The sequence below is a fragment of the Eptesicus fuscus genome, chromosome 2, assembly GCF_027574615.1.
Source record: "Eptesicus fuscus isolate TK198812 chromosome 2, DD_ASM_mEF_20220401, whole genome shotgun sequence".
NCBI lineage: Eukaryota > Metazoa > Chordata > Mammalia > Chiroptera > Vespertilionidae > Eptesicus > Eptesicus fuscus.
The window spans coordinates 745,001-770,401 of record NC_072474.1 but is presented as its reverse complement, the minus strand read 5'-3'; the positions used below and the strand labels follow the sequence as shown (position 1 = coordinate 770,401).

General features: G+C 45.3%; 2 protein-coding genes and 1 long non-coding RNA gene across 12 annotated transcripts in view; 1 reads left to right on the top strand and 2 right to left on the bottom strand.

Annotated features, from left to right (window-relative positions):
- Positions 1 to 21,639, bottom strand: part of PARP6 (poly(ADP-ribose) polymerase family member 6) — a 41,161-nt gene extending 19,522 nt beyond the window's left edge. For 3 of the 10 annotated variants that reach the window (XR_008557927.1, XR_008557922.1, XR_008557923.1), the window contains exons 1-14: positions 21,527 to 21,638; positions 20,183 to 20,436; positions 16,514 to 16,709; positions 15,810 to 15,887; positions 13,924 to 14,018; positions 13,429 to 13,489; positions 13,052 to 13,142; positions 12,329 to 12,395; positions 8,196 to 8,345; positions 7,079 to 7,289; positions 6,298 to 6,351; positions 3,940 to 4,035; positions 3,300 to 3,392; positions 1,576 to 1,701 (exon numbers count right to left, since the gene is read on the bottom strand). Coding sequence is in view for 1 of the 10 variants with exons in the window: in XM_028160382.2 (XP_028016183.1) it covers positions 1,576 to 1,701; positions 3,300 to 3,392; positions 3,940 to 4,035; positions 6,298 to 6,351; positions 7,139 to 7,289; positions 8,196 to 8,345; positions 12,329 to 12,395; positions 13,052 to 13,142; positions 13,429 to 13,489; positions 13,924 to 14,018; positions 15,810 to 15,887; positions 16,514 to 16,516 (1,065 nt within the window). In the remaining 9 variants the exon portion in view is untranslated. Of the gene's footprint in view, positions 1 to 1,575; positions 1,702 to 3,299; positions 3,393 to 3,939; positions 4,036 to 6,297; positions 6,352 to 7,078; positions 7,290 to 8,195; positions 8,346 to 12,328; positions 12,396 to 13,051; positions 13,143 to 13,428; positions 13,490 to 13,923; positions 14,019 to 15,809; positions 15,888 to 16,513; positions 16,710 to 20,182; positions 20,437 to 21,424; positions 21,507 to 21,526 lie in introns of those variants that run through there. The other 7 variants (XR_008557926.1, XR_008557929.1, XR_008557930.1 and 4 more) reach the window with 7 other exon arrangements.
- On the bottom strand, positions 11,137 to 11,289 carry LOC103294967 (40S ribosomal protein S3a-like). The gene has a single exon (XM_028160394.2). It carries the CDS (start codon positions 11,287 to 11,289, stop codon positions 11,137 to 11,139), a length of 153 nt encoding a protein of 50 aa, XP_028016195.2.
- Positions 21,640 to 21,844: 205 nt separating the features above from the next.
- Positions 21,845 to 25,401, top strand: part of LOC129151180 (uncharacterized) — a 68,976-nt gene continuing 65,419 nt past the window's right edge. Inside the window, exon 1 of the long non-coding RNA XR_008557921.1 lies at positions 21,845 to 22,038. This is a non-coding gene — a long non-coding RNA (uncharacterized LOC129151180). The remainder of the gene's footprint in view (positions 22,039 to 25,401) is intronic.

The following is a 25,401-nucleotide window of genomic DNA, read 5'->3' as shown; positions in this document are numbered from 1 at the left end:
TAGGCCCCTCGCTCAGGCTGCCCCATGCCCCAAGGGAACCCCACCCTGATCAGGGACACCCTTCAGGGCAAACCAGCTGGCCCTCACCCCTGTACCAGGCATCTGTCCTATCTAATAAAAGAGTAATATACAGATTTATCATCACTGCAACACACAATATAGCTGCCCCCATGTGGTCAAAGATCCTGCCCCCATGTGGACACAAGATGGCCACCACAAGATGGCCAGCAGGAGAGGGCAGTTGGGAGGCACCCGGCCTGCAAGGGAGGGCAGTTGAGAGGGACCAAGCCTGCAAGGGAGGGCAGTTGAGAGGGACCAAGCCTGCAAGGGAGGGCAGTTGGAGGTGATCAACCCTGCAGGAGAGGGCAGTTAGGGGTGACCAGGCCGGCAGAGGAGGGAAGTTGGGGGCAAACAGGCTGGCAGCAGAGTGGTTAGGGGCAATCAGGAAGGCAGGCAGGCAAGCAGTTGGGAGCCAGCAGTCCTGGATTGTGAGAGGGCAGTCGGACATCTCTCTAGGGGTCCCAGATTAGAGAGGGTACAGGCTGAGCTGAGGGACAACCCCCCTCCGTGCATAAATTTCGTGCACCGGGCCTCTAGTCCTGTGAATAAATGAAGATAAAAATTCCCACTACCCTAACCTAGATGTTCTGAAATAACATATGTAAAGAACCTGGTATAGTGTGTGACATATAACAATGAGTAATAGTCAGGTACTATAATGATTGTGTCGATCGTTAACAGTGTCAATTTCACTGGGCCAAGGAATGCCCAAAAATTTGGTCAAACATTATTTCGGGGAGTGTCTGTGATAGGGTTTCTAGATGAGATTAACCCTTGAGTCAGCAGACTAAGTAAAGCATATTGCCCTCCTTAATTTGTGTGGGCCTCATGCAATCAGTGTAAGGTCGGAATAGAACAAAAGGCCAAGCAGGAGGCTCCTCCTGCCTGACTTCTTGAAGCTGGGACAGTTGTCTTTTCCTGTCTTTGGACTTGGATCTGGAGATTGCTACCTTTGCATTGGAACTTAAATAATTGGCTCTCCTGAGTCTCTAGTCTGCTGACTGCTAATCCTGGGACTTCTGAGCCTTCATATTTATATGAGCCAATTCCTTATAATAAATCTCCTATAGGTTATGATTCTCTGGAGAACTCTATCCAATGCAATACTTTACATATCATCCCTCATTTTTATAACAATCCGCAAGGTAGATATTACCCCCTTTTTACAGATAAGGAAATTGAGGTTCATTAAGGTGAATTGACTTGTCTAACACCACTCAGGTAGGGAACAGCAGAATCTCAAGTGGAATCCAAGTCTGCCTGGCTCCAAAGTCTTTATTCTTCCCTTTCATGCCATAATTAATATTAATTCTTCTCTCCTTCTTCTGACAAAGTCAGTTAGTTATTCACTAAAACAGCTAAAACTTAGTGGTCAAGAGTTCCCAAGAAACAAGTCTTTCATTTCTTCTGATCCTTACTCCAAGATACTGTGTATCTAGAATGACAGCCCATAGTCTCCACTATCTTCTACTGTTTCTGTTCCTTAGCCCTGACTTTCTTCCCAAGCAACTATACCTTAGGGTTAAAGGCCAAAGTCTTGGGATCAGTGGGGTCCACAACAGAGGGATAAGGCTCAAAGATGATGCTTTTTCTAGGGGACTCCAAAGCTGCCCTACACATGGCCACCAGCAGATCCACCACCTTAGGGGAAAGGAGAGAAAGGGGTCAGTAGAAGCCAAATGATTTTCCAGTTCTAGAAGACACGTAGTATACAGAATAAGTCTATCTTTTGGAATTTCAGCATTTTTTTTGCTCTTCTTTTTAAAAGCAAATACGTTTATGGTTTTTCATTAGATAATATAAACTCATAAAATTTCAAGTAACAATGATTTATTTATTTATATTATTTATTATTTATTTTAAATATATATTTTATTAATTTTTTACAGAGAGAAAGGGAGAGGGATAGAGAGTTAGAAACATAGATGAGAGAGAAACATTGATCAGCTGCCTCCTACACACCCCTACTGGGGATGTGCCCACAACCAAGGCACATGCCCTTGACCAGAATCGAACCTGGGACCCTTGAGTCCACAGGCTGATGCTCTATCCACTGAGCCAAACCAGTCAGGGCAAGTAACAATGATTTAGAAAGTGATAAAAAAAACCCTGGCAGAATAGCTCAGTTGCTTAGAGTGTTGACTCAATACACCAAGGTTGCAGGTTTGATCCCCAATGAGAGCACATACAAGAATCAACCAATGAATGCATAAATAAGTGGAACAACAAATCAATGTTTCTTACTCTTTCTCTCCCCCCACCTCTAAAAATCAATTTAAAAAAGTGATTAAAAATAAAATTCATCCTCCAAACAAATCTCATTCCTCACAGGTAAACTGCTAAGTTTGATGTACATCCTTCCAGATATTTTTCCTATGGAAATAGTTATTTTATTATATAGGCAATTTTATTTATTTTTTATTTTTTAAAAAATATATTTTATTGATTTTTCACAGAGAGGAAGGGAGAGGGGGATAGAGAGCTAGAAACACTGATGAGAGAGGGAGACATAGACCAGCTGCCTCCTGCACACCCCCCACCGGGGGATGTGCCCGCAACCAATGTACATGCCCTTAACCGGAATCGAACCTGGGACCTTCCAGTCCGCAGACCGACGCTCTATCCACTGAGCCAAACCGGTTTCGGCTATATAGGCAATTTTAAAAAAAGAATTATACCATATATACTGATGTGTTTCCTTATATGTTATAATTTTCTATCTATAAATAATAGCTGAATAGTATTTCTACTGTAAGGACATACCATAATTTAACTGGATGCTCTATAGATGGGAGTTGTATCCATTTTTTTTTTTTTACTATTACAAATAATACTATCATGAATATCTTTTTTTTTTTTTTTTTAAAATATATTTTATTGATTTTTTACAGAGAGGAAGGGAGAGGGATAGAGAGCTAGAAACATCGATGAGAGAGAAACATCGATCAGCTGCCTCCTGCACACCCCTCACCGGGGATGTGCCCGCAACCAAGGTGCCCTTGACCGGAATCGAACCTGGGACCCTTCAGTCCGCAGGCCGACGCTCTATCCACTGAGCCAAACCGGCCTCGGCTATCATGAATATCTTACATATGAAAGCATTTCCAGAGGTTAAGTTCTAAGGAATGAAATTGCTAGGTTCCCCAGCCTTTTTTTTTTTTTTTTTTTTTAATATATTTTTTATTGATTTCAGAGAGGAAGGGAGAGGGAGAGAGAGAAACATCAATGATGAGAGATACCTCTGCTCCAGTGGCCACCTCCTCTGCAGCTCCAGACATGACTCCCAGTGTGTAGAAGGAGAAAACGCACAGTTCACGAGTACAGACGGCTGGCTAAATGGACATATTAAAACACACAATGGTGGTAGGGGAGGTGCAGTAAAAAAGTATTATAGGGAGAAAGGGACAATCCTGACTTCAGACAACTTTATAATGAGGCAGGAGTTTGGGGCCCACTGATAAGTTTGAAACTTACTGATAAGTTTGAAAATTAATGCTGTCTCTTATACAAAGCCTTCCATAACCTCCCTAGGTAGTTAGATGCTCTCTCTTCGAGCTTCACAACACAGCTCATATCTCTTCTATACACTGATAGTGAAGTGTCTGTCTAATCACCTAGATTTGGAGTCCTTAAGGACAGTATCATACCCAATTATCTTGGTCAATATCTGATACCTACTTTTAAATGTTGGGTGGAGATTATATCTTTGAAAATATTCACATTGCCTCATCTTTCCTAGTAGGACTGCTGACATTTATTTCTTGAGAGAAACAATTATTTCTAGAGTCTCAGGGAGTAAGGACAGAATTCCACCTTTACCATAGAACCAGGAAGAAAGGAAAAGGGTCTTGACTAAGGGTCCAAGGAAGAGGGTCGTACCTTGAGCATGGAGCCGTTCTGGAAGACATGCTGCTCGTCACACACCACACAGTACTCATTCAGTGTCGGGACTCTCTGCTCTGCGTACTTCATGATCTGGGGGGAGGAGACCCTATAAATCTTTGGAAGCTCAGGCACAGATATGGGAACTAGTTTGAACTTCTTTTCCAGCTACTCTCCTTCCTCCCAGTCCTGTACCTAGAAAAGAATCTTTTCCTGGGCTCTGCACTTAGTAAAACTAACGGCCTAACTCCAGAGCTAAGACTATATATTAAAAGTAAAAAAAAAAAAAAAAAAAAAAGACCACCCTGGAAGGAGACCTGGGTTAAGATTTCCCTCTTCACTACTTAATACCACATATAACTCCAGGCAAGTCAGTTAATGTAGGCCTTGGTTTCTAAAGTGGAACATTACTCACCTCGTAGAGGTATTAAGAGTAATGAGATGATTTCTATGAAAGTATCTTTTAAACTACTAATCAAACTATTAACATTAGTTGTAGTGATTACAGATTATCTGATGGCAGGGGATCCTGAGAAGCCATTTCAACTACCTAGAACAATCAGCCTATCCACTGGTCACACCACAGATACAACTCTACACTGGAAAGGGAGAATAGATCCAGAATACAATATCCTAAAGTATTTTTAAAAATATATATTTTATTTATTTTTTACAGAGAGGAAGAGAGAGGGATTGTTAGAAACATCGATGAGAGAGAAACATTGATCAGCTGCCTCCGGCACAACCCCCACTGGGGATGTGCCCGCAACCAAGGTACATGCCCTCAACTGGAATCGAATCCGGGACCTTTCAGTCTGCAGGCTGACGCTCTATCCACTGAGCCAAACCGGTTTCAGCACCTAAAGTATTTTTTAAAACATTCTATCTTAACATGGCTTTTCAACCAGGTACATTTTGTGTATAAATAAAGTTATTCCCATTTCATATACTTTGGGGCTGGTAAAGGGACATGCAAGGGCTTATATTCACTCAAATATATTAAATGCCTATTATGTCTCCAGGTCAAGTGAAAGTCTCCTTGATTATCCTATATAATAAAAGCCTAATATGCTAAGTGTCCGGTTGTCCAGTCAGCCATTCAACCAATCAAAACATAATATGCTAAGGCCGCTCAACTGCTTGCTATGATGTGCACTGACCACTAGGGGGCAGGTGCTCTGACTGGTAGGTGAGCTTGCTGCTGGTGTCCGGCCAATCAGGATTGGGCGAGACGGGCAAGATACGCCCTGGAGCCCTCCTGCGGCCCCTCCCCGGTTGGCCAACCTCCCATGTCCCTCCCTGGCCCCGATCCTGCATTGGTGGGGTCCCTCAGCCTAGCCTGCGCCCTCTCACAATCCAGGACCCCTCGGGGGATGTCAGAGAGCGGTTTTGGCCTGACAGCGGAATGACCAGTTGCTATGACGCGCACTGACCACTAGGGGGCAGACGCTCAACGCAGGAGCTGGCTCCTGGTGGTCAGTGCACTCCCACTGGAGTGCTGCTCAGCTAGAAGCCGGGCTCACAGCTGGAGAGTGCAGCGGTGGTGGCGGGAGCCTCTCCCACCTTTGTGGCAGTGCTAAGGATGTCTGACTGACAGCTTAGGCCTGCACCCCCCCCTCCCCAAGTGCACGAATTTCATGCACTGGGCCTCTAGTGCAATAATATAAAAGACTGTCTTCTCAGAACTTATACTCCAATAGGGGAAATATGGTATGTATACAAATTACAATTCAAGGCAGCATATGGTATGTGACATATAGGTGCCATTAAAAAACAAAAAGCATTATGAGAGCTCAGTAAGAAGAGACATCACTTTAAACTAATTAATTAATATAATTGGAGTGATGGAGAAGATTTTATGGAAAAGATGAAACTGAGTCTTGACTGCAGATATAGAGGAAATCCAGTGGAAGAAATGACATGAACAAAGGTAACAGGGATGTAAAAGTGAAAGCACGTCCAATAATAAAAAGATTTTAAAAAGAAGAAATGACCAGTAATGGCTGAGCAGTGAAAGAGGACTGCAAGGAAAATTGAAGACCACTTGAGCAAGAATGTTAGGGATCTTAAGGAAATTAGTGTCAATTACTTTCTCATCTTGAGACCCAGGCATTTAAAATCTGCAGTGCACCATTTGGCACTTGATTGTAAGTGGTCTGTAGTCTTTCCAGTAATGCTCTAAGCTTCTTGAGGATGGAACTATGTCTTCTTTTCTTTATCCACATAATACTTAGTATAGTTCTGGGAGTAACTCAGGAAATATTTAATGGACTGAGGAGCTAGGAGATGTTAGGGGATCAGATGGATCAGACAACAGGGAAAAGGCTTTGGAATGAAACTTTGGGCTTGATTTACCTGGACAAGGAATCCATATTCCAGAGTGGGGATGTTCTTGCAGTGACCACTGACCTGGTAAGAGTAAAAAGACAGACCCCATGAGCCTCCTATAAAACTGGCACCTGTATAGACATCACTCACGCCCTCACTTAGGATTCTCCTAAAGTAGCTAAGCCCTAGCTCCAGTCAGCTTAAGTAATTCCAAAGCTGGAGACACATTCAGACATTTTTGCGAAAGGTTCTCAAAAAGAGCTGCCTAGCCGGCTGGTCTGGCTCAGTGGCTAAGCTGTGACCTATAAACCAAGAGGTCTTGATTCAATTCCTGGTCAGGGCACATGCCCAGGTTGTGGGCCCTATCTGCACTAGGGGGCATGCAGGAGGCAGCCGATCAATGATTCTCTCTCATCACTGATATTCCTATCTCTCTTTCCCTCTCTCTTCTTCTGAAATCAATAAAAATATATTTTAAAAAAAAAGAGCTGACCCATCCTTAACCTTCTTCAAGGTAGGTGGAATAGGTTAGTACAGCAGCTATCAAGTCTTAACCATACCTAATAAAATCATAAAACGGTCTTTCATTGGGATACCCAACCCTAGACTTTCTGCTCAATAGCTTAGATATAAATAAGTTTTCAGCTATTAAAAAATGTGTTCCATTCCATCCAGTCATGGCACATGCCCAGGTTTGATTTACGATGCTTGGAAAACCATTCTTCCACCCCATTTTAAGAAGCTATACTCCCACAATTCCACTCCCACCTTCCTGATACCCAAGTCAAACCCGCCCCAGCTCATGTACCAAAGGAGAGGTCCGTGCTGGGGGAGGGAAGCCCAAGTGCTGGGGGCACAGGAGACCTGCCTGGGGGCTGGGAGAGTAGCCAAACACTTCCACTTTGGGGTTCTTCATCGTACAGGAGATGGAACGGTTCATGAGGCGCCCAACCCGAAGCTCTGGTACAGCAAGTTTGCCTTTCAGCATGGAGTCCTGTATAATAGGGAAACTGGGAGACCTGGAGAGAGAGCAAGAAGTGATTAAACTGGGGATTCAGTATGAGCCCTAGGAGAGGTTTGGAGATAGTGGGTCCTAGGACAGGATAAGTGAAGTAACCTAAGTCCAAGATGGACATATGAGGAAAGTTCTACTGGATCTAAAAACTGTTAAAATAAGTAAATAGATCACACATTTGAATTGATTTTTATGTCATTATCTATGTATTTTTCTGGTTGGAACATGGAGGGTTAGGCAGAGGCCAAACCTAGATAATTCTATGGCATCTAGGCCAGGTATGGAATGATCCCTTGGAGAGGATGCGTTTCACTTACACACACACTGTGTGTGTGTGTGTGTGTGTGTGTGTGTGTGTGTGTGTGTGTATGTATTTACTGGTATATAAATATGATTAAGTGCTAAATACTGTACTAGTCAAGAATTAGTTTCATCCCAAAGAGCCTGATGTCCTCACTGTCAACAACAGTACCTGGGAAGCTGCAAATCTGGGCCTGTATTTGCCTTTGGGAAGATCAGAAAACACAGGAGGGGGTGGTGCTTTATTTATTGGATAACTGATAAATCAATGTACCCTTGCATAAGAGCAAGGAGCTGGTGTCTGCTCTCTGACTCTGCCTTAGAATAGGGAATAAGTACAAGGGTCAAATAAATACGGAAAGATTAGCATACATTTTTCCAAGTTCATACCAGTTAGGTATTGTGATTTACATGAAGAGTGAGGTATAAAAATTGGGATCAGATGTAGAAGGACAAGGAGCCCTTGTGGATACTTTTAGTAGTTAAAGGTACAGAATTCAGAGGACCCAAGGAGAGAACAGGATATATTTAGGTAATCAAGAAGGCGGGGTGAGGGGGTTAGACAAGACTAAGGTGACTCGAGATGATTAGCTCCCAGGGAAGCACTTACTTGGGGATGGGTGAGAAGATGCTGAGGCCAGCTCGGAACTTCTTGATGGTCCCAGTTGCCTTGAACCAACTGTGCCTCTTCTCCTGCTGGGTCTTCAAGAAATCGTTGCTGAGATGTTTCCATTGTTGGGATGTGAACATACCCAGGATCCTAAGGAATTAAAGAAAAAGGGCTTAGGAAAGCTCAGGCAGGGGAATAGGTCAAGAAATAGGACTATGAAAGACAACTAATCTAAAATTCAGACCCAGGCACTGCAAAAGTAGTGGTGGGGGAATGTGTCTGAATCCCTCCCCATATAACTTTAGCACATGAAAACATACTGTCCTAAAGTACCCCTTTACCTACGTAGGGGGTGAACACCCACTCCCATTACCTAGTCTAATAGACCCCAAACATTCTGAGATGTTTTGCCTTTGGAGGTAGCATACAAAAGGTAAGCATACAAAAGTTGTGAACCTTGGAATTTGTTGCCAAGAATGACTATATACTGAGAGTGAAACAAAAATAGTGGTATAGAGGTAAGTATCACCCTCTGCCTTGTGAATAGTGAAGAAAAAAACTAGGGACATGAGAGGTACTGACACTGTCAGGTAAAAAATTACATCCCCAAATTTATGATTTTCAATTTGAGCTGGGCCCTCAGCTAGTCTAGTCAATCCTTTCGTTTGCTCTCGATCAGTCTCTCTAGTATTACTCCAAGTCATCGATTTTCAACACTGGTATGCCGCAAGAATTTTTAAAACATGCAATACCTGACTATTTAGTCAGGGGTACTGACCTCTTTTTCCTTAGATTGTCAAATTTAAAATGACAACACTCAACACAATAGCCATCTGGTTTGAATTAATCAAAATTATACTTTTTTTGTCAGATTAGTAAAAAATATATTTTTGTGTGTGCCGCAGAATTTTAGTAATTAATGTGTGCATTGAGATGAAAAAGATTGAAAATCGATGCTCTAAGCTATTATCTTAAATCCTTATCACCTTCTTTAAGCAACTAACTTCACCTACAACAAATGACCTCCCTTCTTTCTAGAGAAAAATAGAAGCCACCCAATATCAGCTCTCTTAATTTTCCAACCTAACTACTAAATCTATTTCCATTTTCACCCTTACCACAATCCCTCCATTCTTTGGAGACAAGATAATCCTACTATTAAGGATCAATGCCTCTATTTGTGCTCTAGATCTCAGCCCCTTTTTCTCTTTAGGGACCTTGATCCATCAATCATCCCCCTCTATTACCAATTTCTTTCACGGTCTACAAAAAGTTTCAAGTTTCTGCCCCTCAGTCTAGCTACCTAGCTACCTCTCCCTCTTTCCCTCCTATCCTATTCCAAATTTCTCAATCTATACTTATTGTTTCTACTTCATTGCTAACCACTCACTTATCAATATATTCTACCTTCACCACTCCACCACAACTGCTCCCACCTTGCTGCTAAATCCAACAGAAACTTCTAAATTCTTACTTATCCTCTCTTCCACCTTGCCTTCCTTGTAGAAACTCTTCTCTTTGCCTTCTGTGACACCATTCTCTTCCCATTCTGCTCCTACTTCTCTGTCCTACCTTCAGTGTTTCTTATTCTTCTGCTTACCCTGCTAATTTCTTGGGTATTTTGTCTGGATGTTAAAGGGTGTTTTGCCCTTGATCTTTTCACTCCATCATGCTCTCCTCTAGCAATCTCCAATTCTACACTGGTTGTAATCTCCACCCATAGACTGATACATATCTTCAATCCTAACCTCTCCTATAAGTACCAAATTTACATATGTATCTACTAAGCATAGCCACTTAAATATCCCAAGGTTACCTTTAAACAACATTTTTAAAATGGAACTAATTATCTATCCTCACTCCACAAACCTGCTCCTCTTTTTTAAATCCCTTTTTAAACTGGTGGTATTACAATTTACCCAGACATCTGGGATGAAAACCTATGAGTAACTTTCCACTATTCCTTGGCTTATGACCACATACAATATATCCAAATCAATCTTCAAGTCTTACTGATTAAAAAAATATATCACAAATAGAATTTTTTATTTGTCACCATTAAATGTCTGAATTTTAACCAGATTCTTGGACTGGGGGCTCATATCCATCAGCTTGTTCAATTTTAGCACCTGTCTAATCCCCAGTAGCTTTTCCAGAACTGCTACCTTCACCAGGAAGCTCCATGAGTTTTCCCAGTTCAATCTTGGGCTTCTCCAGCATTTTGACTTTACTAGCAAAGACATCATGGAGCAGATAAATAGATTGGCAAGCCTTGTCTTTGTCTTTTTCCAGTGCTATCTGGAATCAGTTTATTGACCACCTCTCTCAAGCCATTTGCACCTCTCAGGTCACAATTATAATCTTCTAGATTTGGTGGACCTGTTGATGCTGAGTGTAAGAGGTCTTCCGAATCTGATTGCTGCATTCTTTTTTAGTGAACCAACACAGAATAGACAAAGTAAATAAGCATCAGTAGTCTTGACATCAACAAGAGCTTCAATCATGGTCTGTTATTTTCTGACCCTGGAGCACATTTTGTCACAGGTAAGATTCATGGAAATTAGTCAAGCAGTTTGGCCCTGAACATCCTCAATTATTAGCTTGAATTTTCTAAGTGCAATTTCATCATTCTGCAGATCAGCTAGGCTTGCTTCAAAAACACAACGCCCTTGCCCTGGCTGGTTTGGCTCAGTGGATAGAGCATCAGCCTGTAGACTGAAAAGTCCCGGGTTCGATTCCAGGCAAGGGCACATGCCTGGATTGTGGGCTTGACCTCCAGTAGGGGCCGTGCGGGAGGTAGCCGATCAATGGTTCTTTCTCATCATAGATGCTTCTATCTCTCTTTCCCTCTCCCTTCCTCTCTGAAATCAATAAAAGATATCTTTAAAAAGTTACAGAAAAAAACCCCAAACAAACCCACAACCCTCCAGGTTCCTTGACTTCAGCTGACTAGTGTTTTTCCAATATTTCTTATATTGAACATAGTTGGTGCTTTCATATCACACCTATCCTTCTTAGAAAATGGATCAACCACTTTCTTCTTTGCTCCCTTTTTGCCACCCTTCATAAGGCACTTGTTCTTGCTGACTGCCATGATGCTGCTCAGAGCCAAAAGGCAAGTCTTATTGATTCTATACCTCATAAATCTCTCCAGTCTATCTCTCATCTCTATTACCTGCAGTCACACTTTGGTTCAGGCCCTCATCATCTCATGTCTGGACTTCTACAAAAGTCTTCTAATAAACTAGTTCTGATCTCTTGTCTCACCCCTCCTACCTATTTTTGCCCAGTGCTACCAGAACAGTGCTTTTAAAGTTAAATCAACTATGCCCTTTCTCTGCCTAAAACCCTATAATACTCCCACTCCCAACAACATATAAGCCCATGATCCTCTCTGATTTGGACCCTTTCCTGCTTCTCTGGCTTCAGTTCCTGCCACTCTTCCCTTGCATTTCACTAGCAATATTAACTGTCTGGCTTCCTACATACATGCTGCCTCATGTTACTGTGCCCTGGCAAATGTTATTTACTCTTAGAGTCTGTTTACATAGGCATCTCTTATCTATCCTTGAAAATCATTATTCATCTTCCTTTTATTCATTCATTCATTCATAGTCCTCCTCCTGCCACCAGACTGAGTCACTCCTTCCTCTGTGTTCTTTCTAAAACTTATGTATTCACTTGTATTAGAAAACGTATCTTCACTGGACTCTATCTGGAATTCACTGAGGGTAGACCCTGTAGCTCAATTCTCTTTGTATACCAAATACTTAGCAAGGTGCTCAACACATTCCATTAAATTAAATCTGTCTGAGCTTCTAGACCCCACTTTGAGAAAACTACAAGAGGAAATGTGAAAAGAATGGCTCTAATTCCAGGTTTGTACTTTTGCTTAAATATTAAATACTAATGAACCTATCTTTTTACCTTCAAGATGTCTCAAGGCCAGATACCCCAGAACCACAGGCTCCTCTGCCTAACCATAAATTTGGCACCCCAAATTTATTTTAGTCTTTTTTGGACGTATCTCAGAAAGACATTTTGGAAGAAAACATTCCATCCAAGGATGGACAAACATTCCATCTGCCTGTCCACCCACCCATGTCTATAACCAGAAAGATTAAAGTTCTTACTTTTTCAACTGAAGACCCAGCCCAAATCCTTCCTTATTCGATGGCTGGAAAACCTCAATTGATGGTTCTGCAAAGAGAAGAGGAAGCTCCTAGTATATGTATGTCTCTATACTCCTGGGAGTCCAAAGCCCCAGTTCAGTGGACTAGTTTCCTCAGCTTCTAACCGACACTCTAAACCAGTGATGGGCAACCTTTTGAGCTTGGTGTGTCAAACTTTGCCAAAAAACTGAGCATAACTCGGGTAGTGTCACTTTGAGGACAAAACATTATTTCGCAAATGTTTCATCCTCAGGAGCAGCAAATGTTTCATCCTTGGCATGCGGCCGCCTCAGCGGGCGTGTCATCAGAAATGGCTACGCGTGTCATAGGTTCGCCATCACTGCTCTAAACAATAATGGTGGAGAAGATAAACATTTGCAGCAAAGGGTATAGTCTGGGAGCTGACTGACCAATTTCAAATATCCTCAACTTCTGTGAGGAAGTTGAGGGGAAGGGGAAGAATAAATAATACCCGGGAACCAAAGAAAACAATTTCAATAACCAAGAAGGATTGGAGAGTTTACTATCAGTTGACAGGGAATGAAGACACGAGTGAGAGGAGGCTGAAAAGCCCCTACCAATAGCCTGCAGATTATGCCTAAGGGTCTTATTCCTAGTTTTTCTCGTTTCTCTTAACTTAGAACTTTGGATTAGTTCATACTTGCCCAAAGTCACTGCCTTTACCTGGTCCATCAAGGTACTGAGAAAGAGAAAATCTCAGTCTCAACACAATAGGTTCTGTCCGGAGGACCTTCCAGGCTGTAGAAACTTCCTCCTAAAAAATAAGGTCGTATCCAAGTCACAGTACCAAAATAAATAATAAAAAAGAACAGAAGAGTAAGGGAAACAGTTTCCAGTTTAGCAACAGAGAGAAATAGACCTGAAATTTTTCCTATGCGACACACACATGCACATGACAGTACACACCTCTGTGTACTGATGTTCAAAAAAAGACAGGGATGGAAAATACATGCTCCAAATATAGCACTCAGGAATAAGACTCGTGGGCTCCATGAGAAAACCCATTAAGTCTAGCTAGGTATGTTGTAAGCACCACTTACATCAAGGAAGCTGATGTTGATATGGAGGTCAATGTCCACGTCATCGATAGTTCCATATTCTCTATAGAGATACAGGCGATCACAGGTGAGACTCATTAAGGGAGAAAGAAGGGAACAGAGACTGAGGTGGAAGGAGAACTGAGCCAGGGCCAGGGAGAGGGACTGGCAGAAGGTATCTCTGTACCTAGGCTCTTAGCTACAACCTCAAGCCACCTAATAATCAGAGCCTTCTCCAGGCCAGAGCCTTTCTTACCTCAAAGTTGAAATTATCAGTCTACAGGGGTCTAGGATAAGAGGGAATGTCTAAGAAAAGTGGCTACACTTCCTTACTTACCCGTCAGCCAAGGTTAAATACTCTGAGCAACTCTCACGATCACTAAGCTCATAATTTATCAATGTTCACAGATGCCCTACCATACCACAGAAAATCTCCAGCCTTTTAACAGCTCAGAAAGAAGTGGCTTGTCCACTGCCATCTCTGAAGTGGAATCCCACCTGACGGATACAGAGTTCTCACTGTAGATCTCCTTCACGGCTTCAATGTCTGCATCAAGCTGTGGGTGTCGATATAGGTCAGCTGCACAGCTCCCCTGAGTCAGTAGCAAAAACAGCAGGGGGTAGGGAGGAAGACAAAGGGGTAAAGAGAGAGGTGAAAAATAAAATGAAGAAACACCAGGAGCAGGAAAATTAAACAGTAACAGTACATATAAGCAAAAAGCTATGTATACAAAGGGGCTCTTGTATACATAGCAGATGGCAGCCCTAGCTGGGGATTTCATTGACAGACCAGTCTCCCTCCATCACCAGTATAAGAAGTTTCAATAGACAACTGCAGGCTTTGCTTAAGGAATTCACATCCTTAAGTCTCAGCTTTTCCTCTCACACCTTGACCAGAATACTTAGGTGTCCCTTCTATGAAAACTCAGAACAGATTGAAGAGTATAGAATTTAACTCAGATTGGTTCTATCTGAAGAGTCCAACATTCCTGCTCAAGATCATGCCTTGGGTAGTGATGGCATTAAGCAATCATTGGCAGGTACTTTTTAAAAAAAAAAATATATTTTATTGATTTTTTACAGAGAGGAAGAGAGAGGGATAGCGTTAGAAACATCGATGAGAGAGAAACATCCATCAGCTGCCTCCTGCACACCCCCTACTGGGGAGGTGCCCGCAACCAAGGTACATGCCCTTGACCGGAATCGAACCTGGGACCCTTGAGTCCGCAGGCCGACGCTCTATCCACTGAGCCAAACTGGTTTCGGCGGTACTTTTGTTTTTTAATCCTCACCCAAGAATATATTTTTACTGATTTTTTTTTTTTTTTTTTAGGGAGAGAGAATAAACATCGTGAGAGAAAGAAACATTGATTGGTTGCCTCTAGCATGCATCCTGACAGGGGATCAAGCACACAACCTAGGCATGTGCCCTGACCAGGAATTGAACCGCAATCTCTTGGTGCATGAGACAACTCCAAGCAATTGAGCCACCTGGCCAGGGCACTGGCAGGGTAATTTTTATATATATATATATATATATATATATATATATATATATATATATATATATATATATATATATACATATATATATATACATATATATATATATATATACATATATATATATATATATATATTTACATTTTTTTTTATTTTTTTACAGAGAGGAATACAGTTAGAAACATCAATGAGAGAGAAACATCAGCCGCCTCCTGCACACCTCCTACTCGGGGTGTACCCGCAACAAAGGTACATGCCCTTGACTGGAATTGAACCTGGGACCTTTCAGTACACAGGCCAACGCTCTATCCACTGAGCCAAACCGGTTAGGGCTGGCAGGGTAAATTTTAACAAAAATTTCCCACAATGACTGAAGTGATCCCCCTGGCTAGTGAGGGAAGTCATAAAACAATTATTTCTAAAGAACACGTGGGTAGCTCCAGCGGGTAATCCTCAGTCGTTAGAGAGTCAGCCCACATACTGAAGGGTCATGGGTTTGATTCCAGGTCAAGGCACATACCTGGGTTGCAGGTTCAATCCCCAGTTGGCCCATATGGGAGCAACCGATATTTCCCTCTCTCTCTCTTTCTCCCCTCTTCCCTCCCTCTCTCTCTAAAAATCAATGGAAAAATATCCTTGGGTGAGGATTAACAACAGCAAAAAAGAACATTTGGGTAGTCTCCATGTAGAGAGGATGTAGTTTACTCTAGGAAATGTATGAGTCCCAGGCAAGAGCAAGGATATATCAGCTCTGACAAGATAATGCTCAAACCACACCAACATTGTATCTCTGGTCCAGAATAATCTCTTTTACTCCTGATATATCCAGAGAGAAGCACATTTCCACCACCCAACATGGATGTTAGGCGCTGAAATCTCACCTGAACTCCATAGAGAAATTCCTCTGATTCATTATCTCCCTCCGAATCATCATCATTCCAAAACTGTCCTTTGATGTCCTAGTAATGAGAAAGAAGCATATAACCCTTTATTGATCCCTGTTACCCCATGGAACAGAGTGGGGTGACAGGGTGGGAAATAGATCCCCACAAAGAATGGGAGAAGGCCCCTTGGGATAGCATAATTGAGTCACTAATCCCTTTATTCCCTCTACCTCATCCTTTGGGAGCATCTAAGTCTGGTCATAACCATGGCCTAGCTCTCATTTGGTAGGATGGAGAAAAACAATAGGAAATTTTGACCTTCTTAAGTGTCAGGTATGATTGAGGGTCTGGGAGCCAGAGGGGAGAAGGATGCAAAAGAATTCAATGTCAAGGTTGGTTCCTAGGCATATCTAGGAACCAATAAGCTAGCCTCTTCTAGAATCATCTAGCAACCCAAGGCAACTCCAAAGCACACCTAAACTCTCTTGTCTCATCACTCCCTATCTTTTTCTTTCCCAAGAAAATCCACCTATACACACATCAAGTAATATTGTTTCCATGCCTCGTCTCCGTCCTTTAATTTCAAAGAACCAGTCTACCTTCCAAAGGGATGGGCAGAAACACCAGAAAAGATGAGGTCTGTACTTTGTCCCATCTATCCCCTGGATTATCAGTTGCAGAGGTGGGCAGTCAGTCCTCACCATTGGGTCAATGGGTCACACACACTCCGTCAGTGCTAGGCAGCACCCCTCCATACCACCAGCTGAACCCAGGCCAACGAGATGGGCATTTAGGAGGTCAAAAAGGGAGACAAGGGAGGGGAGTGATGTCAGAGGCTGACTGGAGATCTGCTGGGGATGGTAGGCTCTGCTGCTGTGGTGGTAACAAGTCACTGTCCTGTAGAAAGCAGACAACAATTGGTTTCATCGCCAGATAAAAGCTGGTGTATATACACAGCCACACGTTTATGGATACACATTTATTATATTCTGGAGGCCCGATGCACGAAAATTCGTGCAAGAGTAGGCCTTCCTTCCCCCGGCTGCTGGCACCTGCTTCCCTCCGGCACCCGGGACCCGGGCTGCTTCCCTCCTCCCCAGCTTCGTCTGGAAGGATATCCAGAATGATGTCAGATCTAATTAGCATATTACCCTTTTATTATTATAGAAGATATGTACAGACACTTATACATTGAGACATACTTGCATGCATGTGCATACACTTGTACACACAGTTCTTTATAGATAATGAACCCTGAAAACCCTATCTAATAATAGACAAATATGCAAATTGACCGCACCTTCGCTACACCTAAGCCACACCCACCAACCAATCAGGACGAGTATGCAAATTACCCCCAACAAAGATGGCGGCTAATTTGCATATCAAGACAGCGTGGAAAGAAGCCAAGAGCTGCAGAAGGGAGTAAAGCTTCGAAGAAGCAAGCAAGCCAGGAGGGGGGGGAGGAGAAGGGAGGAGCGAAGTCAGGGCCGGGGCGAAGGGAAAAGCAGGCGGGCTGGTGGAGAAGGCGGGCTGGCGGAGAAGGCAGGGTGGGTGACAAGGGCGGAGCGGAGGCGGGACCGGGGGAGAAGGAAAAGCAGGCGGGCTGGCGGAGAAGGCGGGCTGGCGGAGAAGGCGGGGTGGGTGACAAGGGCGGAGCGGAGGCGGGACCAGGGGAGAAGGAAAAGCAGGCGGGCTGGCGGAGAAGGCGGGGCGGGTGATAAGGGAGGAGCGAAGGCGGGGCGGGGGGCGAAGGGAAAAGCAGGCGGGCTGGAAGAGAAGGCGGGGCGGGTGACAAGGGAGGAGAGGAGGCGGGGGAGAGTGCAGCAGGAAATCCTATTGCAGGATTTTTCCTGCAACGGGAACGCTAGTAGAAATATAAGACATTACTGTTCTATTTAAGCTGGAGAGTTGGGAGTGGAGAAAATTCCTGCTCTAGTTCATAACACTGTACCAATCCTGAAGCCAAAAGTGATGGTGGCAACCAGATGCTTATGCTACTCTATTATATCAGTTCATTTGGGACATTTTTCACAGTACCAACTTCCATCAGAATGAGATTGTTTGGGAATTTTTCACCCCCAATTACTTCTACAAGTCATCATTATCTCTTGTTAAACATCAGTATCACTAGAAACCTTTATATGACAATCATAGCTAATTTAAAAATTCCTCAATAATAATGAATACCCTCTAGTAGGCACAGTCTGAGCTGTTATGGCCAAAATAATGCCCTGGACTCATCTTGGAACCTTTTCCCAAACCAAAATGCAATAATGATCCCAATAAATGCTCAGAAAAACATGAACCCATAGTCCTTTAAAAAAAGTGAGAACCACTATTCTGGGCCTTTCTGGCTTTGCTTGTATGTCTCAACCACTCCAACCTTAAACAGAGGGCTTCTTGTTTTCTAATATGGTTCTGTTGAACCTTCTTGGTTTCTAGATCAGAGGTTTTTGAATGGGCTTTGTGGATCTGTAGCATCAGTACAACTAGGGAACTTGTTAAAAATGCAAATCCAAGGAACCCTACTGAGATCTACTGAATTAGAAACTCGAGGTGGAGGGACCAGTAATCTGTTTTTGTGTTTTGTTTTTTTTTTGTTTATATATATTTTACTGATTTTTTTACAGAGAGGAAGAGAGAGGGATAGAGAGTTAGAAACATCGATCAGCTGCCTCTTGCACACCCCCTACTGGGGATGTGCCCGCAACCAAGGTACATGCCCTTGACCAGAATCGAACCTGGGACCCTTGAGTCCGCAGGCTGACGCTCTATCCACTGAGCCAAACCGGTTTCGGCTGTGTTTTGTTTTTTTTAAAAATATATTTTATTGATGTTTTACAGAGAGGAAGGTAGAGGGATAGAGAGCTAGAAACATCGATCAGCTGCCTCCTGCACACCCCCCACTGGGGACGTGCCCGCAACCAAGGTACATGTCCCTTGACCGGAATCGAACCTGGGACCTTTCAGTCCGCAGGCTGACGCTCTATCCACTGAGCCAAACCGGTTTCAGCTGTGGTTTTTTTTTTAAACTATATTTTTATTTCAGAGAGGAAGGGAGAGGGAGAGATAGAAACATCAATGATGCGAGAGAATTATTGACTGGCTGCCTACTGCAAGCCCCCTACTGGGGATGGAGCCCACAGCCCAGGCATGTGCCCTTGATTGGAATTGAACCAGGGAACCTTCCATCCATAGGCCGACGCTCTATCCACTGAGCCAAACCAGCTAGGGCCAGTAATTTGTTTTTTATCACGCCCTCCAAGTTATTCTGGTGCATAAAATTTGAGAATCACTGTTCTAAATCCTTGTGTTCCAAGGACCTGTGGTGTTTTCCTCAGATACCAAGTTAAGCCCGGTAACTGACCCATTATGGCAACCTAAGGCACAAAGCCAACACAAACAGCATAGCAGTCCCCCAGCCAACACTGCCTGACCCATCAAAAACAATATGCAGCATAACCAATGGACACAGACACTGGGGCAGTGGGGGCTTGCCCGGGGTGGGAATGGCTGGGGGAGGGGATCAATTGGGGAAAAAGGAGACATATGTAAAACTTTAGACAATAAAAAACAAACAAACATAAAAAAACAATATGCAAAAGGAAATTGAAAGTGAGGTTCTTGAAGATGAAATAGCCTGATTTCTGAGATCTGCTTTAAAATACCACTCTAGTACAAAAAAAGAGAGGGATAGATGAAATAAGAACGGCAAATGCCAATTATGGATGAAGCGAGGTGACGGGTACATGAGGGTTTCTTGTACTCTCAATGTCTTAAAAAAATAATCAGAGGCTATTCTTGGACTCTTGCAGGGGCTCTCCCTAAAACGTCAACTCTAAATGTAAACAGGAAGATTACCCCTGAAACTCCACAAATGCATCCTTGTTATTCTTCAAACAAACCAACCATATTCCCACCACAGTCCCCTGCTGTTCCCACTTCTTGGAATGCTTTTCACCCATATGTCTCTATGGCTTGCTCCTTCACTCTTTCAGATCTCTACTCTAAGGTCACCTTGACCATCCTATATAAAACAGCAAAACCCCAACACAAACATACTAGCACATCTATCCCCCTTCCCTGCTTTATTTTGTTTCACAGCACTTATCATGCTTTGACATACAAAACGTTTGATTATTGTTTATCTTCCACCACAAAGTAAGGTCTATGGTGGCATAGGCTTTGACTGTTTTCACTGCCTCTATTGCCAGATTCTCAACACACATTTATTAAATGAATGAATGAATGAATCAACTGTCTGCTGGATACTTAAGTCAAAGGGCAAATACATCTAAGCACCTAAATGCACCTAAACATAGACAAAATCATTCAAAAAGGATTTTAAAAAGCAAGACTCCATTCACCTTTAAGAGCAGCTGAGAACCAGAATATGAAGATCTGGGGCCTGGGTTTGTGAGACTTGAAAATAAACAGTAAAATGCTAATCTGGATGATCACAGAGGAACAAAGGAGGCACTAATGTCCAGCCTAGGCTGTCTTGGGCTGGGTGGTAGGGTGTCGGCAGAGTGAGTCAGAAGTGCTAACTTCCTCCAGGTCTTTGTCACTGGACAAGTCAAGAAACAGCCTCTCTCCAAGGGCTGCTGTTGCTTGGTTTCTGCTGTTAACACAAGGAGAAAAAGGTAGTTCAGAGAGGATTTTTCCTGTCCAGGGAAGAAACAATTCAGAAACTACCATCTTTTCCAAACCAGGCTGTTTCAGTGAGAGATACTTGCCACTTTCTACTGTCAATGCCCATTGCTCTCAAGAGATGGAAAATGGGTTTAAAAGGCGAGGAGTGGGGGAACTGGAGTGGTGAGTCATGAAATTCAGACTCGGAGGCCTTTTTCAAGAGGAATAAACCTGAGAGCTGACCTATTCCAAAGCTTTCGTGTTATACGTAGACTACAGGTGCAGGGAGGTCAAGCAACTTGCGTAGAATCGAGGAACTGAAGCTTCAGCCTACTTGACAGGTCTTCATTCTATCTGCCGTTACATGATGTGACCGTAACTAATTTAAGGGGTTCATAATGAGCTAAGCAAGGAAGACCTGACTTATCTAAGGAGGTACAGGAGGGCCCCTCAAAAGCAGCTGGGCCAGAGGCGTGTGAACAGTGCCGGAGAGGGGCGCCGGCAGCTGACCCGAATGCTTTGTTTTGTGGGTACCAGACCCAAGGCCAGCAGACCGTTTGGGTCACCGGGTCTCTCCGGCCACGGGCTCTCGGGGGCGCTTCGTCTAGCCCACAGCCCGCGTCCACACTTGGGCTGGCTCCCAGCCGTGTGGTCTTGGGAACGGAGGTCCCGGCTCCGTACCGAGGGCTCTCTGCTCTGGAGGCGAGGCCGCCGAACAAAGAGGGCGGCTCTCGCGGAACAGCGCTGCCCGCGGGTACCCCGCGGCGGAGAAGACGGTCGGCCCCCCACCCCAGCCGCCACCGCACGGCCAGGACAGGCCCGGAGGCCGCCGGGGGAGTCTCCGGCCCCTCCGGGGACCCCGGGCCTCCTGCTCCCGGGGAAGGAGGTCCGTGCCCGGCCCGGGGCCCGCCGCCCGGCCCGGAGCGAAGCCTGTCAGGCCTAGGAGAGCCCCTCGGAGCCCCGGCCCGGCCCCTCACTTCGTCCACACCAGCCGGCGGGCGGGCCCCGCACCCTTCACGCGTCCCGGCCGCCCCCCTCCCCGTGGAGCCGCTTCTCCGGTCGGCCTCGCGAGTACTCACGGCGACCCCGGGCCGCGCGCGGCTGCCGCTGAGGGGACCAGCGGCCCGGGACGCCCCGCGGGGGCGGAGCGGCAGAGCGAGGGGCGGGGGCCGGGCCGGGCGGGCGAGGTCGCGCTTCCCCCCGCCCCGGCGGTCCGTCACGGGCGCATGCGCACACGGCGATACCGCGGCCACGTGGCCGCTCCGGGCCAACCGCCACGCGGCCTGCCCCCTAGGCGCGCAGCGGCTGGGGACGCCCGGCTCGCGGAGCCTGCGCAGTGCGGGCAGGTTGGGTGGGTGGTGGGGAAGGGGGTGCGGTTGGGAGGGGGGGGTGGGGTGCGCCCTGACTCTAAGGCGGGTGCGCGGAGGGCCCTCCAGGAGAGACGTGGGCCTTTGGCGCCCCGCGCGGTCGGGAGGAGCGAGCAGGGCGGCAGCGCGCAGCTGCCTCCGGCAGACGGAGCCGGAGCCGGAGAGGCCTCCTGAGGCCCTGCTGCTTCCAGGTCCCTGGTTGGTCACGGAAGCCAACCCCGCAGGTCTGTTCATCTCAGGTGTAATTCCCTCACTCCCCTGGCCGCGGCGGGCGGTGCTGGGGGTGGAGGAAGCGGACGGAGAAGAAGGGACAAGTTCAGGCCCACGTGCCGGCCTGACCGCTCAGTGACCAGATGACCTCACAGGTGGTCTGACCTCACAGAGTGACCTCACAGGTGGTCTGACCTCACAGAGTGACCTCACAGGTGGTCTGACCGAACTCCTGACCGGGTGGTCGCGGAGGGTCAAGCTGCACCTTAAGTGAGCCCTGTCCGCTGTACTTAACATCCGGGTGACAGACCCTGGAGTTGTCGGAGGCATTTCCTTTCCCAGAGCCCCGCAGACACAGCGCTGGCAAGAGCACAAGACCCCTAGACCGAGGCCGTGAAACTCCTCCTTGTGGGCTTGTTGCCTGCTTACCATTACTGTTCACTGTACATGTTGTTTAATCATTTAAAAGGTTTTCTATTACAGTTGACATTCAATGTTATTTTACAACCCAGTGATTAGACATTACATACCTTACTGAATGATCGCTTATTCAATCTCGCACCCCCTGACACCTTTCACTGTTAACAGACTATTAGTGGCCCCGGTGCAAGAATTCATGCACATTGAGAGGAAATTCATTAGAAGGTGGCCTGTGGGGCCGGACGGCAATGGGCTAGACTGGCAGGACGCTCCCTAGAGCCAACCTCCCCTGGTCCCTCCCCGGGCAGCCACCCTTGGGGCGGTGCTGCAGCTCAAAGGGCATCTGCAGACTGAGCGGGCTTCCTCTGGCAGGTGGGCTCCTTCAGCCTGGCCTGCGGGATTGGGCCAAAACCAGCTCTCCAAGAGGGGTCCCAGACTGCGAGAGGGCACTCTGCAAAGTGTGGAACGCAAACGCAAGTGTGCAGTAAACCAGATTAGGGCCGACAGTGCCCCAGCAACAACATAACCCACAGCCGAAGGTGGAATCATGGGGCCCCGTGAGGAATTGGGTTCCTTCCTCTCTGGTTCCGGGGTGTGTCACCCAAGAACCACCACTGCCAAGTCACCACAGCTCGGCAGCTCATGCATTGAGCATCTGCCCCCTGGTGACCAGTGCGCATCATACCTACCAGACGATTGGATGGTCGCTTAGCCTTTTATATATATAGACTAGAGGCCCGGTGCATGAAAATTCATGCACTGGAGGGGGGTCCCTCAGCCCACCTGCCCCCTCTCACAGTCCAGGAGCCCTCAGGGGCAGGAGGTGACCCGGTGATCAAGGGAAGGTGACGCCCCATCACACCTCTGCTGCTGCCACTGCCGGCAGTGCAAGCCTCGATGGGTTACCTGAGCCTCGGGTGGCCCTGGTGGCTGGACAGCCACCATCCGAGGCTTGCCTGCACCTCAGGCCGACCCTGGGCAGCTGGGGGCTGAGGGCGGGTCCAGCCGCACCATGCGCCTGCCGCCCCCCCCTCCACTCTCCCTTGGCTGGGCTGAAAGGACTGGGGGTCCAGCCACTCCTTGTACCTGCCACACCCCGGGCAGGGCTGAAAGGACTGGGGGACTCTGGCGGGGCTGAGAGGACTGGGTGCCGTCATCTTGTGGCTATGGGCGCCGCCATCTTTGTGATGGCTTGATGGTCAATTTGCATATCCCTTCTTTATTAGATAGGATTATTGACTATATTCTCTATGCTGTACTTTACATCCCCATGACTGTTCTGTAACAACAAATTTGTACTTAATTTCTTCACCCTTTTCACCATTCCCTGCAACCCCCCTCCCATCTGGTGATCGTCAAAATATTCTCTGTATCTATGAGTCTGTTTCTGTTTTGCTTGTTTGTTTATTTTGATTTTTATATTTATCCATTGGTAGATATGTATTTATTGCCACTTTATTGTTCATATTTTCTTTTCTTTTAAAAAAATGTATTTTATTGATTTTAGAGAGGAAGGGAGAGGGAGAGAGAGATAGAAACATCAATGATAAGAGAGAATCATTGATTGGCTGCCTCCTGCATGCCCCCTACTAGGGATCGAGCCCGCCACCCAGGCATGTGTTCTTGGCTGGAATTGAACCTGGGGACCCTTCAGTCCGCAGGCCATGCTCTATCCATTGAGCCAAACCAGCTAGGGCTATTGTTTATATTTTTTATCTTTGTTTTTTCTTCTTCTTAAAGAAGACCCTTTAACATTTCATGTAATACTAGTTTGGTGGTGATGAACTTTAGCTTTTTCTTGTCTGGGAAACTTTTTATCTGACCTTTCATTCTAAATTATAGCTTTGGTGGGTAGAGTAATCTTGGTTGTGGGTTCTTGCTATTCATCACTGTAGAGGGCCACCTGGGAAGACACTGGGCATTTCTTTTATTTATTTATTTATTTTTTACATTTTTTTATTGAGGTATTATATGTGTACATATCTTACCATTACCCCCCCACCCCCCCCCCCATACATGCCCTCACCCCCCAGAGTTTTGCATCCATTGTTTATGCTTATATGCATGCATACAAGTCCTTCGTTTGATTTCATAACTCCCCCACCTCTCCCTAACTTTCACCCTGTAATTTGAAAGTCTGTTTGATGCTTTACTGTCTCTGTATCTATCTTTTTGTTCATCACTTTATAATGTTCTTTACTATCCATAAATGAGTGAGATCATGTGGTATTTTTCTTTCATTGACTGACTTATTTCACTTAGCATTATGTTCTCCAATTCCATCCAGGTTGCTGCAAATGATGAGAATTCCTTCTTTTTTATGGCAGCATAGTATTCCATTGTGCAGATGTACCACAGTTTTCCGATCCAGTCATCTACTGATGGGCACCTAGGCTGTTTCCAAATCTTAGCTATTGTAAATTGTGCTGCTATGAACATAGTGGTGCATATATCCTTTCTGATTGGTGTTTCTAGTTTCTTCAGATATATTCCTAGGAGTGGGATTACTGGGTCAAATGCGAGTTCTATTTTCAGTTTTTTGAGGAAATTCCATACTGTTCTCCACAGTGGCTGCACCAGTCTGCATTCCCACCAGCAGTGCACGAGGGTTCCTTTTTCTCCGCATCCTCGTGGGCATTTCTTTTAATTATCGTCAGCTGAACTCAGGGCTATAGTCAGAGCCATGCCCTGGGAACATGCTTCCCCAATGAGGCTGGACATGTTGTCAGCTTGACCTTCATATTAGCCCAGGTGTTGGCAGGGGAGGGACTAGATATATAAATCTAGGCATTCTAGGGCCTACTTAAGAATGCAAATAAGTTGGTGATACTTCCTGGTATTGGGGGTATAAAATAAATGCGCTGGGAGGGGTCAGAGTCGTGTCTTCCTGCCTCTCCATCAGAGAGGATGGCGTCCCACCCAGCTCCCAACTTTAAATCTATTTCTGCGTCTTCTTT

What these genes read in the sequence shown, in the direction of transcription:
- LOC103294967 (XM_028160394.2), bottom strand. Translation starts at nt 11,289, where the DNA reads ATGGCAGTCAGCAAGAACAAGTGCCTTATGAAGGGTGGCAAAAAGGGA.